Raw genomic sequence first — 18,973 nt, 5'->3', positions numbered from 1 at the left:
CGGTTAAACAACGCCTCTATTTCAAAATTCTCATCCTTATTTACAAATCCCTCCATGGCCTCACCCCTCCCTATTTTTGTAATCTATTTCAGCCTCGCAACCCCTCCAAGATGTCTGCGCTCCTCACATTCTGCCCTCTTAAGCATCCCTGATCATAACTGCTTAACCATCGGTGGCCGTGCCTTCAGCTGCTTGGGTCCTAAGCTCTGGAACTCCCTCCCTAAACCTCTCCACCTCTCTATCCTCCTTTAAGACGCTCCTTAAAACCTACCTCTTTAGCCAAGCTTTTGGTCATCTGCCGTAATTTATATCTTATGTGGCTCGGTGTCAAATTTATCTGTTTTGTCTTATAACACTGCTGTGAAGCGCCTTGGGACATTTTACTACGTTAAAGGCGCTATTTAAATAAAAGTTGTTGTTGCTGTTGAAGTAGAAAGTCTTGCTGCACCTCGATGAGGAATAAACTTCTAGGTGTTCCGCACTCCAATTCACTTCACTCACTTTATAATGCAAAAACATATTGGCAGTGACTTCCTGAAGAATGGTCCAAACAATTTCCTGCTGACTACACATTGTCATTTAGCTGGCTTTTCAAACAACCATATGTAGCTACCTTTATTAACCAATATTAGTGAGTTTGAAGCAGTTTTCACTTCATATTTACATTTACTTTTACACGACCCAGTGGATGGAAGGAAATAGAACACCTCATGCCCAACTAATCGCAGTACCCCCATACACATTCACTCCGGCTTTCCCTTCAGTCTCACTTATTTTAAAAGCTAACCTGTGGTCAAAAATCTTTCTTGCTGGTCACAGCAAAGAGCAATTTTTGGTATTACTAGCTATTTCTAAACATACCAGAGATGATATATTATGGTCTGGTATGCCACAGGCATTAATGTGGAATAAAGGATAGTCAAATATGGTAATGTCTGTTCAAGTGCAGAGCAATTCCTGCCATTCACTCCAAAATGAATCTCCACGATAGCTGACTGGGGAGCTGGTAACTTCCTGCGATCACAGGTTGAACAAGGTATTTGGCACAAATCAGCGAGCCGACACATTCCATTCAATTCAACCATCTTATGTAAATTGTAATCCTATGGTCCTTTTTGGGTTGGTGGGTTTGGTTGACATCCATGTATGGGGTGAAGATATTTCCACATGAGAAATCAGTAATCATGTTTCAAGGACCAATTTTGTGTTTTGGGTTAGCCCAGGAAAATGTGTGCTATTTTTACATTGAAGAGACTTTGTGCTTCTCATTCACCTATTTAACTTGAAATAAATTTGTTATAGGCTTACAATCGGAGCTACAGCCCGACAGAGCATATGCGCTTCCATTTTTGAAGTTGAGGAGGCCATGCGGTATGTGATATATACCAGTAAGCTGCATTTTCCTACCCCCAAGACAAGCTCCCAGAACAAGTTATTCCTGTGCCAATTCTATTCAATTAGGGGAAAGGCCACCCATCAGAAAATTAAGTCAGGTCAGCCCTCTGTGAGGCTGGTGCAGGTGAACCGACACACTGGGCCATCCCAACCCCATTTCTACTGGACTTGGAAAATCGAGGCTTATATTTCAAGCAATCCATAACTCTGGTTTCTTGTTCAGTTACTTAATAAAAACATAGCTGTGCAGAAATAAACAACATTCTTTATCCAGTAAATTTTTCATGTCTGAGTCAATTAAAAGATATGCTGGTGGTTGGAAATTGTAGCTATTGCAGCATGTAAATCCATTCTCACTTTATCAATTTTACGAGGGAAAGATTTCCTATCAAATGAATGGAAGTTTTTCAACTTCTATTTCAGCGATGGCATCTTGACAGGCAATTTATGGAAGTAACGCGACATGTGCAGTCATGCATCTGATTTTTAATATACCTTTAGTCATGAAGCTGTCACTTACTGGATAGTTACTGTTATCACTGCAACCTCAGTGCTGATCTCATGATATCTAAAAGAGGAAGGGTTGCAATAACATAATTATATATTTTTTTTCCACTTGCTCCCACCTATGATATTCTGTGCCTGGAATAAATAGCACATAAAAATTTCACTATCCACCCCGATGGCTCACTGTAAATCCTGAGCCATGCAGACCATGAAGGTGCTGTGCCAGGTTTTATCCTTGGTCTTGCTGCAGTAATCTCAGTTTGGGAGGGGAAGTTGGGGTTTTTTACAATTGGCTGCAGCAACCCTGAGCTAGAGAGGGGTGGAAATCGGCCGGGAGAGTGAGTGTGTGTGTTTGTGTGTGTGTGCGCGCGCGCTTTGAGAGAAGAGGTTTGGGCGAAGAGGTTTGAGCTTGGCTATTTACTTCTGAGGGAAAGATTTCCTATCAAATGAATGGAAGCTTTTCAAATTCTAGTGGGTAAAATGATGGAATCAATTATTAAGGATGTCATAGCAGCGCATTTGGAAAGAGGTGACATGATAGGTCCAAGTCAGCATGGATTTGTGAAAGGGAAATCATGCTTGACAAATCTTCTTGAATTTTTTGAGGATGTTTCCAGTAGAGTGGACAAGGGGGAACCAGTTGATGTGGTGTATTTGGACTTTCAGAAGGCTTTTGACAAGGTCCCACACAAGAGATTAATGTGCAAAGTTAAAGCACATGGGATTGGGGGTAGTGTGCTGACGTGGATTGAGAACTGGTTGGCAGACAGGAAGCAAAGAGTAGGAGTAAATGGGTACTTTTCAGAATAGCAGGCAGTGACTAGTGGGGTACCGCAAGGTTCTGTGCTGGGCCCCAGCTGTTTACATTGTACATTAATGATTTAGATGAGAGGATTAAATGTAGTATCTCCAAATTTGCGGATGACACTAAGTTGGGTGGCAGTGTGAGCTGCGAGGAGGATGCTATGAGGCTGCAGAGTGACTTGGATAGGTTAGGTGAGTGGGCAAATGCATGGCAGATGAAGTATAATGTGGATAAATGTGAGGTTATCCACTTTGGTGGTAAAAACAGAGAGACAGACTATTATCTGAATGGCAACAGATTAGGAAAAGGGGCGGTGCAACGAGACCTGGGTGTCATGGTACATCAGTCATTGAAGGTTGGCATGCAGGTACAGCAGGCGGTTAAGAAGGCAAATGGCATGTTGGCCTTCATAGCGAGGGGATTTGAGTACAGGGGCAGGGAGGTGTTACTACAGTTGTACAGGGCCTTGGTGAGGCCACATCTGGAGTATTGTGTACAGTTTTCGTTTTCTAACTTGAGGAAGGATATTCTTGCTATTGAGGGAATGCAGTGAAGGTTCACCAGACTGATTCCTGGGATGACGGGACTGACATATCAAGAAAGACTGGATCAACTGGGCTTGTATTCACTGGAGTTCAGAAGAATGAGTGGGGCTCTCATTGAAACGTTTAAAATTCTGATGGGTTTAGACAGGTAAGATGCAGGAAGAATGCTCCCAATGTTGGGGAAGTCCAGAATCAGGGGTCACAGTCTAAGGATAAGGGGTAAGCCATTTAGGACCGAGATGAGGAGAAACTTCTTCACCCAGAGAGTGGTGAACCTGTGGAATTCTCTACCACAGGAAGTTGTTGAGGTCAATTCACTAAATATATTCAAAAAGGAGTTAGATGTAGTCCTTACTACTAGGGGGATCAAGGGGTATGGCGAGAAAGCAGGAATGGGGTACTGAAGTTGCATGTTCAGCAATGAACTCATTGAATGACAGTGCAGGCTCGAAGGGCCGAATGGCCTACTCCTGTACCTATTTTCTATGTTTCTATTTCAGCGATGGCACCTTGACAGGCAATTTATGGAAGCAACAAGACATGTGCAATCATACATCTGATTTACCTCACAGTAAATAGTCTGCCAACACCCACTGCCTAGACCAGTACATGAAGAATTATGAAGAACTAACAGAGGGCAGCTATGGGAGCTAATGGAGTAAATGCTGGCATCTTTCTGGGACACCAGCAGCAGTAGGAAGAGGCAATGGCACTTTTAAATATCACTGTGGAAAAGCATAGTTTAAATCTATGACAGTTTGGGTCAGATTTCCAGCAGTTGTAATTAATACATAATTGGTCCTAAACCCTTGAGGAAGCAGACCAGAACTATTCAAGTAACAAAAACTCCATGGAAACCATCATGATGTGTACAGTGCACTTAGGCCAAAATCGACTGAAACCAGAGTTGACTTACATGTCTACTTATTCTCTGTACCCATCTCACTCTTTTGTGTCAGTATCTATTCCTTGCAAAGACACATCTTATTGTTATACTAAAGCAAATAATTTTGATGACAGATTGTTTCATTATTGTGAGCAAATTGTTACCTGTTTCCTCTTCTCTTCCAACCTCGTTTTTCTACATTGCATTCTTGACATTTTCTGAGCATTTGTATAATTATTTGCTGATATATGGTTTCCACACTAGGTGTGTAGTGGTAAGTAGATAATGCACCATTTTTCAATCAATAGCTTAATCATTCTTTAAAAGAGTAGATGCAGGGAGGATGTTTCCCCTGGCTGGAGAGTCTAGAACCAGGGTCCACAGTCTCAGAAAAAGGGGTCGGCCATTTAGGACTGATATGAGGAGAAATTTCTTCACTCAGAGGGTGGTGACTCTTTGGAATTATCCACACCAGAGGCATCGAGTATATTCAAGACAGAGATCAATGGATTTTTGGATATTAAGGGAATCAAGGGATATGGGGATATTGCAGGAAAGTGGAGTTGAGGTAGAAGATCGGCCATGATCTTACTGAATGGCAGAGCAGGCTCAAGGGGCCGAATGGCATATTCATGAGCCCAATTTTGGCCATGACTTGCATCAACTTTTTTGGAGTAAGTTGTTTTTTCTGGCGTAAGTAAAAAAATGGCATTTTCCCCCAAAAATTTGCTCCAGAGTAAGTCAGTTAGGTACGATTTTTTTTAGATCAGTTTTTTTTTCCCAAAAGGGGGCGTTCCCAGACACTTACGCCAGTTTTGGCCATTTATGCCCCTTTGGCCAGCAAAATCTTACTCCAAATTGACTTAGGTCAGCGTGGATGACCAGCTCTGAAAAACCTTGCGGGCAGTGAAGAAAAAGCAGCGCTCATTCGGCAGACTTTAGGGCAGGGATAGGGTAGGGAAGGGAACTGGAGAGGACCTCAACAACCAAGCACCAAACATTGCAAGGAAAAGCTCAAACATTTACAATACTAATAAAAATAAAGTAAATCCCACCGGAGAAATGCGAGCTCTGCTGGCCGAAGTCCTACCTCGTCCGGGAACTCAGCAGGCCGGCCGGCCAGAGCGGGAGGCCACTCGGCCAGGGATAGGGTGCGGCGAGATCAGGTGTCCCTTCGGCCGGGGATGGGGGCTGTGAGCATCGGGTCCTGCTCACAGCCCACAGGACGCGCTGGGAGGGCAGGAGCAAGCGCGCAGGTGTCGGCAGTGCTTTCTGCACTGGCCTGTTGCTCCATCCCCCCCATAGTCTGCATGCCACGCCACGACTCCGGGGACTCCGAAGAGCGGCCAGGATGGGGCCCTTTTTTTCTGGCGTCCTTTCCAGCGTGCAAAGTCGGTGCGCTTCAGGTCAGTACGCCGAAAAAACGGCTTGGGCAATGTTGGGCCCATGTTCCTATTTCTTATGTTTTTATTCTAGGGAAGACTCAGATGTCATTATTTATAGAATTCCGATATGAATTTGCAATATTGTGATGTAGAATAAAATCTAAACATATTCCCAAACTATCGCTTTACATTTGAGTATATCAGTGGCTGCTTCACATAATAAGACGGCTGCAGCCATTCCCTAGCTCATGAGCATTATAAAGATACATATCTGGAAATCTCACTGCCGAGGGTGAGCTCCAACATCCAATAACAACAACTTGCATTTATATAGTACCGTTAACAGTAAAAGAAAAGTCCCAAGGCACTTCACAGAGAGGTATCTGGACAATGAACCCCAAGCCAGGAAAAATTAGGAGGGTTGACAAAATGAGTTGTTGAACAGATGGGCTTTGAGGAGACTTCTTAAGGAGGATAGGTGGAGGGGTGTAGAGAGTGACTTGCAGAGAGCAGGGTCAGGCAGCTGAAGGTTATGCTGCCGGTGATGGGGCGAAGGGTGAGCGGATTCACAAGGCCCAGCAATTAGGTAACATTATAGTTTAGCACTATATACTCGTCTCATGAAGAGTCTACACTACTGTCCATCAGGCACAGCAATACAGCCAAACTAAAATGTCACTGGGCTCTGCTTGTCTCTGTGCTGAAACTGTGAACTGTAGGACTGGGCATCAAGCATGTGTGAGACATCGTCAACTTAAGCATGGGGTCTGGGAGTGATTGTAACCATTCTGATACACTGCACAAGACAAGCTTATTAAAAAATCAAAACCATTAATTAATGTTCGTGATATTAGCAAACACAGTTTGGTATGATATTCTTCCACCTGCTATTTTAACAGAGAAAGCATTTATCCTTATGAGCTATTATCCCCAACAGCAATTTCAATTAACTCATTGAAGGCAAGTACAGATTTCATTTGACATTATGTTATTGGCCACTCCTGAGGCAATTCTTCATGTCTGTGAGTCTCCCTGAAGTAAATGCCTTTAAATACTGGAGCACCTGTTGCAGCTTCCTGGCACAGTACCCGAGTATTTCTCATTTTTGATTTGCAACCTGCTGCACTGTTACTTCATTGGTCAGATGTTGCGATGATCACTATGACAGCTTCTAGACTCTATACGAAGGTCCTACACGCCTGTTCAACACCAGACAGTGTTCCACCACTTTGTTCCAAGCATGAACTGTGGAGCACATTTCTGATCACTTAAGATTTCAGAAACCGCAGGCCAATTCAGGTGAGTGCAGCTTCAGGTGTTTGTTTAAAAGTATCTGCTGTCAAAAAAATCAGAACACCAAACTTAAGTATCAGATTAGGAGCTCAAAATAAAAAGAGAATCCCAAATTTAGATCAGAAAATACTTTACTTTTAAAAATTATTCATTCTCAGGATATGGGCGTGGCTGGCAAGACCGAGATTTATTACCCACATCTTTAGGTGTCCTGAGATGGTGGTGGTGGGCAGACTTTTTGATACAATGGAGTGGCTTGCTAGGTCACTTCACAGGGCCGTTAAAGAGTCAACCACTGTGGTGTGGGAGTGAAGACACAGGTAGGCCGGACCGGGTCAGGACGCCAGGTTTCCATCACTGCAGGAGATCAGTGAACCAGTTGGGTTTTTATTTCACGGTCACTTTTACTGATACTAGTTTCTCAGGTATTTAAAAAAACTGAATTCAAATTCTCAAACTGCTAAGGTTCTCTGGATTAGTCCAGACCTCTGGATTGCTAGTCCTAGCATAATACGACCATTCCCCAATTATTATTGGGCCTCAGCAATGTTGTCCCACATATATTCCAGGAATCAAACCCAATATGTGCAATACTTATCCCAAGCGCTAGGCCCACACTTCAAACATATAAGAGCACCCTGAGCTACCATTAATGTATCAACACATAACATGAAATACATCTTCCATTGGTGATAAAATGCAAGAATGTTCATTTGATCCAAGTTATATTGGTCTAGCCTAGTCGCAGTGTGTTTATTAAACTCCGCAGAGTTTAACTCTTCAGCATCAGTCCTGGCAGCTCAGTGCAGTGCTTCCCACTACACACCAACTGTTTTCATATCTACTTTCAATAAAAACAAAGCATAAATTCTGCCTCAATGTTATCTTCCTGTCTTTCCTAACCAGCACCTCAGATCATAAACCTTTACACTTTATCATGAACTGAACAGCAAATGAACCGATGTTAAACAGGAAGCTGTAAATTTCCCAGTCACATTTTGCACTGAAGCTCATGTAGAACAACGGAGAAGCGGCAAAGATAAACAGTGCTGGCTGCTGGCAGAGGAAGAGGACAAATCCATCCCCAATAATATTGACAACAGCCACATATTTCATTTCTCTAATGAGTTGTTATGGTGTTTTTAGATGGAAGTTTGGGTTAACCTATGAACACTGCAATCTTTTCAAGCCAGATTGTCTATCCTGTCAGTCTGCTTTTCATAAGAACAGTACCCACAAATGTGCTTCTTGAATTTAAACACAATTCATATTACAACAATTAATCTGCTGGTTATTAAAGGCACTATTAGTACTCGATACAGTACATAAAAGATGCATTTAAACATCCAGGACTTCACAGACCTATGTCCCAGCAAGAATTGCTATGGATTGCAGATAAAATAAAATCAGCCACGGTCCTCGTTGCTCACCAACAATCAGTGACCCTATTGGAATGTGTTCATGCCTGGTCGTTAGGTGCAAAATTGGGCTTTGGCTGTGACCCTAAACAGTAGAATAGCTCACCAGTGCCAACAAAGAATGGCAAATTAGGCAAAGTACGAAAGCGCTGGTGCCACCTGTGAACCACACCCCAATGATATGTAAATCCACTTTGAACCAATCACTTGAAAACATGCAATAAGTAGCTCAGGGATTATTCTCCTTCACCCCATACTTTCCATTAGGGACTACATACCTTGTGCTTCGCAGCTGTTCGTATGAAGCATGCACCGTCCATTGTCATGCACATGGATCCTGATTATTTCAGACTTCAGACTTTAACAAAAGTATATAAAGCACTATAACAACAACAACTTGTATTTATATAACACCTTTAATGCAGTGAAATGTCCCATGGCGCTTCACAGGAGTATTAGGAGATAAAATATTTGATACCGAGCCACATAAGTAGAAATTAACGCAGGTGACCAAAAGCTTGGTCAAAGTAGTACATTTTAAGGAATGGCTTGAAGGAGGAAAGAGAGATAGAGAGGTGGAGAGCTTTAGGCAGGGAGTTGCAGAGCTTGGGGCCGAGGCAACAGAAGGCACAGCCACTAATGGTTGTGCGATTATAATCAGGGATGCTCAAGAGGGCAGAATTAAATAAGAATTCCTCCTCATTATGGGCTCAATTTTGGCCGAGCCCGTTTTTCGGCGCACTTACCGGAGTTGCGGCGCTTATGTACATTCCCAGATGCGGCGAAAAAAAATGTTGGAACTTTGGCCGCTGTCTGGCCTCTTCACTGCAATCGTGCAGCGTAGCCAGTCGTTCTGCGTTGGAAAATGTGCCGGGACATCTGCACATGCGCAGTGGTGATTCGTGATGTCCGCGCATGTGCAGTAGCGCTGCGAGTCTGCAACAACAGTCCCAATTTGTCAACATACTGATGTAGGTCTCTATCAGTTTGAGAGCGTGGCAATGTTCTTCCTCCCTCTCGCCAGCCTTGTGCTGTTTCTGCTCAAGCTGCCACTAGTTTGCCATCTCATTGGTGCTGAATTTACATCATTCCCTCTCTTTGAATCTGTGTTGCTCTTGTTATCTCTCTCTCGCTGAAACTGGGGCTCCTTTAGGTCAAATTCTCTATCTCATAAATTCTGCCTCGTTTGTTGGGCTAGGGGCGGGCAGGAGAACTGATAGTGCCCCTGCCTGCCGGTGATTTCTATCAGTTCTCCTGCCTGTCCTTAGCCCAGGCCAAGTGGCCTTCCGGTGCGTTGTCCCGCCCCTAGCCCAGGCCGAGTGGCCTTCCGGTGCGTTGTCCCGCCCCTAGCCCAGGCCGAGTGGCCGCCCGGTGCATTGTCCCACCCCTAGCCTAGGCCAAGTGGCCTCCTGGTGCGTTGTCCCGTCCCTAGCCCAGGCCGAGTGGCCTCCTGGTGCGTTGTCCCGCCCCTAGCCCAGGCCGAGTGGCCACCTGGTGCATTGTCCCGTCCCTAGCCCAGGCCGAGTGGCCGCCCGGTGCATTGTCCCACCCCTAGCCCAGGCCGAGTGGCCGCCCGGTGCGTTGTCCCACCCCTAGCCCAGGCCAAGTGGCCTCCTGGTGAGTTGTCCCGTCCCTAGCCCAGGCCGAGTGGCCTCCTGGTGCGTTGTCCCGCCCCTAGCCCAGGCCGAGTGGCCTCCCGGTGGATTGTCCCGCCCTTAGCCCAGGCCGAGTGGCCTCCCGGTGTGTTGTCCCGTCCCTAGCCCAGGCCGAGTGGCCTCCCGGTGGATTGTCCCGCCCTTAGCCCAGGCCGAGTGGCCTCCCGGTGGATTGTCCCGCCCTTAGCCCAGGCCGAGTGGCCTCCTGGTGTGTTGTCCCGTCCCTAGCCCAGGCCGAGTGGCCTCCCGGTGTGTTGTCCCGCCCTTAGCCCTGGCCGAGTGGCCTCCCGGTGCATTGTCCCGCCCCTAGCCCAGGCCGAGTGGCCTCCCGGTGTGTTGTCCCGTCCCTAGCCCAGGCCGAGTGGCCTCCCGGTGTGTTGTCCCGCCCCTAGCCCTGGCCGAGTGGCCTCCTGGTGCATTGTCCCGCCCCTAGCCCAGGCCGAGTGGCCTCCCGGTGTGTTGTCCCTTCCCTAGCCCAGGCCGAGTGGCCTCCCGCTGCGTTGTCCCGCCCCTAGTCCAGGCCGAGGGGCCTCCCGCTGCGTTGTCCCGCCCCTATTCCAGGCCGAGGGGCCTCCCGCTGCGTTGTCCCGCCCCTAGTCCAGGCCGAGTGGCCTGCCGGTGCGTTGTCCCACCCCTAGCCCAGGCCGAGTGGCCTCCCGGTGCATTGTCCCGCCCCTAGCCCAGGCCGAGTGGCCTCCCGGTGCATTGTCCCGCCCCTAGCCCAGGCCGAGTGGCCTGCCGGTGCGTTGTCCCACCCCTAGCCCAGGCCGAGTGGCTTCCCGGTGCATTGTCCCGCCCCTAGCCCAGGCCGAGTGGCCTCCCGCTGCGTTGTCCCGCCCCTAGCCCAGGCTGAGTGGGCTCCCGGTGCATTGTCCTGCCCCTAGCCTAGGCCGAGTGGCCTCCCGCACGGCCCGCTGCCCTCCCGGGCCGAGCTTGAAGATGAAGGTAGGACTTCCATTTTTTTTATTTCTTATAGAATTGTTAGTAGTTTTTGTTTGCAAACATTGCTTCGGGTAAGGCTTAGTTGGTTTCGGTGCAGGTCCTCTCCGCTTCCCGCCCCTATCCCAGGCCGAATGGCCTCCGATGTACCTACCTGCGCCTATTTCTTTAACTCTCCGCAAGGGTTTTCTCAAGTGGCCACATCCGCTGGACTAAGTAGATTTGGAGTAACTATTAACTGGCCAAAGTTGCCTAAATGGGCAGAACTGGCGTTGGTGAGAAAAAAAACCTAACCTAAAACTGATAGTGCTCCTATCTGCTGGTGCAAACTGATTGGGGAAACTGGGGATTTTTAAGTTATGCCAGAAAAAGCAGCCTACTCCAAAAAAAAGCGGAGCAACTCCTGGCCAAAATTGAACCCCATGTAACTGCCAGCAGGAAGGGACATGCATGAGCTAAAAAGAACTCAATTTAACAGCATTCACGTCCACTAAACAACTCCTTACACTAACTTCTCTTGGAATTTGTTACAGGACACCTGTCCAAAATGATTTTGGAATATGTGCAGAAACTTAACTTGTAACAAAATTAAGGGGGAAAAAAAATAATCAAAAAATAATAAAAGCTTGAATATACAAGGAGTTTATAATCTATTCTCCAGACTATTTCCTGTTTTCTGTCTCCATTTCTTTAACTGTTGCTTCCAACATCACAACACATTCAGGATCGGGATCTTCTGATGATGTGATTGTAAATGCCTTGAGTTATTCATAGTAATGCTCACACTTTATGATTTAAGATGAAAAAATGAATAAAATAATCATTAATATTAAAACAATAAAGACTATATAGCGAGACTATATTAGGTGTCAGCACAAAGTCTCTCAGATAGCTGTCGACATTTGTAAAAGGCAATGACACCGAGAATTCTTGCAAATAATACGCCTGTAAGACAGTTCATTACACAAGTACTTCTGATACATGGAATATTTTTGTGTTTTTCCCCCAAATAGAGAAATAAGAACTTTAACAGTTTTTAAATATCCATGCATTTTTTTACCCTTTCTAGTTTTCCCTTGCACCTGATGGAGTGGATCTGTGAAGCACATCAGTTCGGCACCAGGAGCTGAGTGACAGCAGCACAGGATGACTTGACATCCAGTGTCTATCCCTCCGTGAGATGGGGGAAACACTTTGCTCCTCCCCAACTGTTCAGTGGAGAATGGGAACTTATTGGGCCCAAGTTTCCACAAGAAAAAAAACGGGCGCCCCTCCGAGCTGGGCCTAAAAAAATCCTCGGTATTCTCCACCGACTTACAGGTCCTCTGGCCCTCGGCGCAGCCAGCACGAGCTGTGTGGGGGGCGGAGCCAGGTCCCGGCGCTGAAAACAGTGCCGAGACCTCTGCACATGCGCGCTACAGTGGGCACGCAAGTGCAGTAGCTCCAGGCGCCGAACTGTGTGGGAGGGGCCTGAAGCACGCAGCCCCTAGCCCTGGCCCAATGGCCTCACTGGGGCTGCATGAATGAGGCTCCTCCCACGGCCAGCTCCTGCTCCCCCCCCCCCCGACCAGACACGACACTCGCTACCCCCCCACCCCCCGCCGACCAGACCCGACCCGACACCCGCTCCGACCTGACACCCGCTCCCCCGCCCCCCCCCCCGGACCCGACCCGGCACCCGCTCCCCCCCACCGCCCCGACCCGACACCCGCTCCCCCCCCCCCGCCCCGACCCGACACCCGCTCCCCCCCACCGCCCCGACCCGAAACCCGCCCCCCACCCCGCCCCGACCCGACACCCGCTCCCCCCCACCGCCCCGACCCGAAACCCGCCCCCCACCCCGACCCGAGATCCGCTCCTCCCCCCGACCCGCCCCGAGACCCGCTCCCCCCACCCCGCCCCGACCCGACACCCGCTCCCCCCCCAGAGCCGACTCGACACCCGCTCCCCCCCCCCCCGACCCGACACCCGTTCCCCCCCCCGCTCTCTCTCCTCCCCCCCCTCTCTCTCCTCCCCCCCTCTCTCTCTCCCTCCCTTCCCCTCTCCCCCTCTCTCTCCCTCCCCCCCCCCTCTCTCTCCCTCCCTCCCTCCCTCCCCCCCCTCTCTCTCTCTCTCTCTCTCTCCCTCCCCACCGCTCTCTCTCTCCCTCCCCCCCCTCTCTCTCTCCCTCCCCCCCCCTCTCTCTCTCCCTCCCCCCCTCTCTCTCTCCCTCCTCCTCCTCTCTCTCTCCCTCCCCCCCGTCTCCCTCTCTTTCTCTCTCTCCCCCTCCCGCTCAGCGGCACGAACGGCTGCAGAATTCTCCGTGCCTGAAGCACTTTCACACAGGTAGGAAGATGGTTTATTTAATCTTTTCTTGGCTTATAAATGTTTATTCAGGTTGGATTTATTTGTATAATATTTGTAGAAGTATAAATAAGGATTTATTATAGAATTTAATGAGTTCCCTTCCCCCCCACCTTGTTCTGGACGCCTAATTTGTAACCTGCGCCTGATTTTTTAATGTGTAGAACAGGTTTTTTCAGTTCTACAAAAATCTTCACTGGCTCCATTCTACTTTAGTTTGGAGTACGTTTTCACTGTGGAAACTTTCAAATCAGGCGTCAGTGGCCGGACACACCCCCTTTTGAAGAAAAAATTCTGTTCTAAACTAGAACTGTTCTACCTGACTCGAACTGCAGAAAAAAAAATGTGGAGAATTGCGATTTCTAAAATAGTCCGTTCTCCACCAGTTGCTCCTAAAAATCAGGCGCGAATCATGTGGAAACTTGGGCCCAAACCAACACAGCAGCACTGACAGTGTGTTTACACACCAGCCTATTACACCCCCAGGCTGACTGGTGCATAGATACTTAGGAAAAATTAAAAAACCAGCAACAAGTTTCCCAGCTGGTCGGAGTGAGAAACCAATAAAGGAAATACAAGGTTGAAATTTCTCCCAGTAACCAGATATGACTTTAAAACCCATTTCACATAAACGTCACGGAGGATAAATTGCAATCCTTTCAAGAGTTTAAGTGACAAATTACAGTGTACAATAATGAGCACACCAATGTGCACAAAATTTAATAAGCTTTAGACATGCTCAAAGAGACAATTATTGTTTTAATAAAAGTAAACGAGGCGTGCGCTGTCACTGACAGTTGAAGCAGGCTCGAATTTATTGTGTTGGCAGAAAGCAAATCAGAGTCTGGCAGTATTTTTGGAGTTGAGCAAGAAAATACCAATGTCAATTAATATAAATTAGTACCTGCCAGCTGCTATAGAGGCAAAACAAAGAATCTTAATGGAAAAAAAAATCTGTGATCCATCCAATCAATACACGATGCTCCGAAAAATGTGTATACCCCAGTTAAGAAGTACTCTGCTAATAAGTCTCGTTTCTTTAGGCACTGACTCAAACCCTGTATATTGGATTGGTATTTGGTTCATGTGCCCTCCTGGTGATTACTTTAAATGTGATCACATTGATTATCAATGGCTGAGGAAAAACTATTGCTTGCTGTGCTGTCAGGCACCATAAATGGAAAGTCCATCTGAAAAACAGGCATCATAGGCTTAACTAAAAACACATTAAAAAAAAGATTTATATCCAGTGATAGATATTGGAATCCGCAGCTTAAAGTTCTGTCCCACTACGAACAGCATTCTGGCTGAACATGCTTTCTAGTCAGGGAGAACTGGGTCAGACATTTCATCACCATCATCATCATCATAGGCAGTCCCTCGGAATCGAGGAAGATTTGCTTCCACTCCTGAAGTGAGTTCTTTGGTGGCTGAACAGTCCAACAAGAGAGCCACAGACTCTGTCACAGGTGGGATAGATAGTCGTTGAGGGAAGAGATGGGTGGGACAGGTTTGCTGCACGTTCCTTCCGCTGCCTGCACTTAAGTTCTGCATGCTCTCGGCATTGAGACTCGAGGTGCTCAGCACCCTCTCGGATGCACTTCCTCCACTTAGGGCGGTCTTGGGCCAGGGACTCCCAGGTGTCAGTAGGGATGTTGCACTTTATCAGGGAGGCTTTGAGGGTGTCCTTGTAGCATTTCCGCTGCCCACCTTTGACTCGTTTGCTGTGAAGGAGTTCCGAGTAGAGCACTTACTTTGGGAGTCTCGTGTCTGGCATATGAACTATGTGGCCTGCCCAGCGGAGCTGATTGAGTGTGGTCAGTGTTTCAATGGTGGGGATGTTAGCCTGAATGAGGACGCTGATGTTGGTGCGCCTGTCCTCCCAGGGGATTTGCTGGGTCTTGCGGAGACATCGTTGGTGATATTTCTCCAGCAACTTGAGGTGTCTACTGTACATGGTCCATGTTTCTGAGCCATACAGGAGGGCAGGTATTACTACAGCCCTGTAGACCATGAGCTTGGTGGCAGTTTTGAGGGCCTGGTCTTCAAACACTCTTTTCCTCAGGCGGCCGAAGGCTGCACTGGTGCACTGGAGGCGGTGTTGGATCGCGTCGTCGATGTCTGCTCTTGTTGATAGGAGGCTCCCGAGATATGGGAAGTGGTCCACGGTGTTCAGGGCCCTGCCGTGGACCTTGATGACTGGGGGACAGTGCTGTGCAGTGAGGACAGGCTGGTGGAGGACCTTTGTCTTACGGATGTTTAGTGTAGGTACGCCACAGTAATTACATCGACTATGTCCTGGAGTGCAGCCTCTGTATGTGCGCAGACGCAGGCGTCATCCGCGTACTGTAGCTCGACGACAGAGGTTGGGGTGGTCTTGGATCTGGCCTGGAGATGGTGCAGGTTGATCAGGTTCCCACTGGTTCTGTAGTTTAGTTCCACTCCAGTGGAGAGCTTGTTGACTGTGAGGTGGAGCATGGCGGCGAGAAAGATTGAGAAGAGGGCTAGGGGCGATGATGTAGCCTTGTTTGACCCCGGTCCGGACGTGGATTGGGTCTGTGATGGATCCGTTGATAAGGATCATGGCCTGCATGTCATCGTGGAGCAGGCGGAGGATGGTGATGAACTTTTGGGGGCATTCGAAACGGAGGAGGACACGCCATAGACCCTTGCGGTTGACAGTGTCAAAGGCCTTTGTAAGGTCAAAGGTGGCCATGTATAAGGGCTGGCGCTGTTCCCTGCATTTTTTCTGTAGCTGTCGCGCTGCAAAAATCATGTCCATTGTGCCCCGGAGGGGACGAAATCCACACTGTGACTCCGGGAGGAGCTCCTCGGCCACGGGAAGAAGACGGTTGAGGAGGACTCTAGCGACGACTTTCCCAGTGGCTGATAGTAGGGAGATTCCTCTGTAGTTGCCGCAGTCAACTACTTGTCCCCTTTTTTAAAAAATGGTCACGATTACTACATCTCTGAGATTCCCCCAGATGAGAAAGATGAGGTCAGAGCCCGGAGGAATGGAGGAGCTCGGTGTTGGCCTGTCACAAACTGGACAAAGGAAATGCTTGATCATTTTGTGGTGCTCCCTTTAAGAAGCTTTAACCTGAAATATTGAAGTGTGTTCCCAGTGCAGACAGACTGAAGTACCTTTGAACTTGGTGACCAACAGTTTGAAAGTGCTTTCATACTGACCCTCACTAAATCCACCCTCTTTGCAAGGCACCGCTCGGTAAATGGTCAACAAAAAATGGACTAAAAATTAAGTAAAGCAGGACGGGTAATGGGCACCAGTCAACACATGGTTAAAGCCTTGCAATGGGAGGGAACATATCTTACAATCAGGTCAAAAAGAACAAGTCTTTTGTGGCAAGCCTCCTGCACTGAATGTACAGGAAAACAATTAATCTATTCATGAGAGGCTACAGTGCCTGAAGTCAGATGGAATTATTTTGCAGAGTGGATAATAAACTGTCACTCGGGTTAACACCCATCTGTTGTTTTTTGTTGGACTGTCCGTTTTATGAGGAGGTTTGCAGGTTTTACCTTCGATGGTAATTGAGCAGCAAATGTCGGGCTCAGTTTTACTTTCAGCGATGATGTAAAACGTCCGATATCGGATCAGCCGCCTACTGAAGGTGATGGTAAGGAAAGTCAGGCGGGTGTATGTCGGACACCAATCCCAGATCACCCATTTTACACCATCGCCAAAAGTGAAAATGAGCCTGCTCGTTGTATCCGTTTTTGGTCATTGTTCTTTTCATCGAGCATTGCAGGGTTTGCTATAAAATATCAAAACTAGTCCAATTCAAACTATTGCAGCGACTGCAAAAGCAGAAGAGATAAAGTTCAGTGTCACCAGCAAGGAGTGGAGTGGCTGGTACCAACTATAAAGATACATAAAATGTGAACAGAAAGTAAGAATTCAGGTAAAGAACTTGCCCTAACTGGGATGCCTCCAAATAAAAAGACATAAAAAGACATAAAACTGAGCACCAAAACTAATACCCGAGACTGCTACCAGAGAGTAACAGCATCTAGTGCAGATAATCTATTAATCAAAGCAGTAAACAGGGTAAAACAAGAACCATGTGTCAGGTTGGGCAAGGGAAAAGAGAAATTCTACAAGGCTCCTGCCCTGAAAGCAGGTCCCTTTTCAACTGACATGGTATAACACTGACTGTGGTCAAGGAAAGATCTGCAGAATACAGTATTGCTCTGGTTTGCAGAACTAAGTCAATATAAGAATTTACGCAGCACGGATGCGACCATGAATGGGGCAATGACACATGTACATACATCACAATTAGGTTAAGGCACACAGAAACACTGGGCAGGTCAGCTCACTGCGCCATGAGTTTTGGGATGTATGATGACCCCTTACATCAATTAGGTTTACAATCTCAGCCATACTGTTGAGGAAGGTATTGAGAAAATCAAAGCAAGACTCAGCTTGGGCTGCTCTTTTGCATATTCTGGCAGCCTGCACACAGGCCAGTGAGGTCACTCAATCCTTTGGCTGCAGGTAGTTCATGAGCTGGAAGGGGAGAACTGGGCAGAAAAACAGACATATTTCGAGAGCTCAGAAGTGACAGTCGTCATAGTCAAACAGTCTGCTGACACTCACTCTCCAGGCTCACATCTGACAGATGGGTTTGTGGACCGCACTCCACAGGGCTGCAGGCACCATACTCTAGCATAAGTCACCGTCATCAGGGAAAGATAGCAAATTGAAGGAAAATTATAGATATAGCAGCACTCAAAGTAGCAAGAAAAATCATTATTTCATTTTACTGCTGCTTATTCTATAACCAAGGCTGCAAACCGACCACAAGCTCAGACCACAATGAACAAACATGTTCTGTTTCCATTTTTAGGACTGTTCCCGGTACAAAACACAAGAGGAGCTATGAGCCACGAGACGTACTGCTAGTCACAACACACAGTGGACAATCGAGTCCTGCATAATATACTTCATCTAGAACAGCAAAGGCCATCAAAATGCTCTGTTCAGCAAAACATGTGGACAATTTGTACAATTATGGAATCTTCCTTAAATGTCCAAGGGATGTGAATAACTGAAGCTAACAACTCCGATACCAGGTTTCCAAACATCCAGCTAAGTTTGTTTCGCATAATATAAAGGACATTTCTTCACATTATTGTCAGGGCCACGCACTCACATGTGCACTCATATATACAGATTTTACTATTTCAGTCGCAGTTTTCCATCCTGCAATCTCATCTTTCACCTACCTTATTGTAGTACTGCACCTGGACCGAGTGCCACTGTCCATCACTTACTCCCCCTGGTATGAAGGGTGCCACTGTGGTGGTGGACTCTCCTGTTAAACATGAGCGATTCAGTTAGGAGAGCACCATGAATGCAATCAAACCATTGTCACATTACATTTGTAAAAATATAGAAATAATTCCTAGATTTCGTGAAGGTTCCCTGTGTGTGTGGCCTTCTCTCCTCTGTGCTGGATCATACCGTTGGAATCAAACCGATCTGAGCTTCAGTAAACAAAGTGGATTATTGCAATAATACAGCCGATAGCAGATTTTGGGAAACTTTGGATATTGGTGCATCGTTAGCTTTGTTGGGTGGCAGTAAATCCAACAAATAACTCATAATTAAACTGATGAAACGGACATCGAGAAAAAGAAAGATCCAACGATAACATTCAGTGGAATGTTTTGATGTGTGGTTCAGGGATGTATTTTACTGTGAAAGTACTCTGTGAAGGTGTATCCAGCATATACGGAGGGAATTCTGGAATAAGGACGCCTCGGTGATATGGGAAT

The 18,973-nt window shown here is 47.1% G+C and overlaps 1 protein-coding gene across 1 annotated transcript in view; it reads right to left on the bottom strand.

The window, feature by feature from the left end:
- celsr1a (cadherin EGF LAG seven-pass G-type receptor 1a) overlaps positions 1 to 18,973 on the bottom strand; it is a 366,505-nt gene that overhangs the window by 119,173 nt on the left and 228,359 nt on the right. The window contains exon 6 of the mRNA XM_070897418.1: positions 18,422 to 18,510. Within this exon, the coding sequence (XP_070753519.1) occupies positions 18,422 to 18,510 (89 nt within the window). The remainder of the gene's footprint in view (positions 1 to 18,421; positions 18,511 to 18,973) is intronic.

Source organism: Pristiophorus japonicus, chromosome 13 (genome assembly GCF_044704955.1).
Source record: "Pristiophorus japonicus isolate sPriJap1 chromosome 13, sPriJap1.hap1, whole genome shotgun sequence".
Classification (NCBI taxonomy): domain Eukaryota; kingdom Metazoa; phylum Chordata; class Chondrichthyes; family Pristiophoridae; genus Pristiophorus; species Pristiophorus japonicus.
This window is presented reverse-complemented; position numbering and strand designations above follow the sequence as displayed.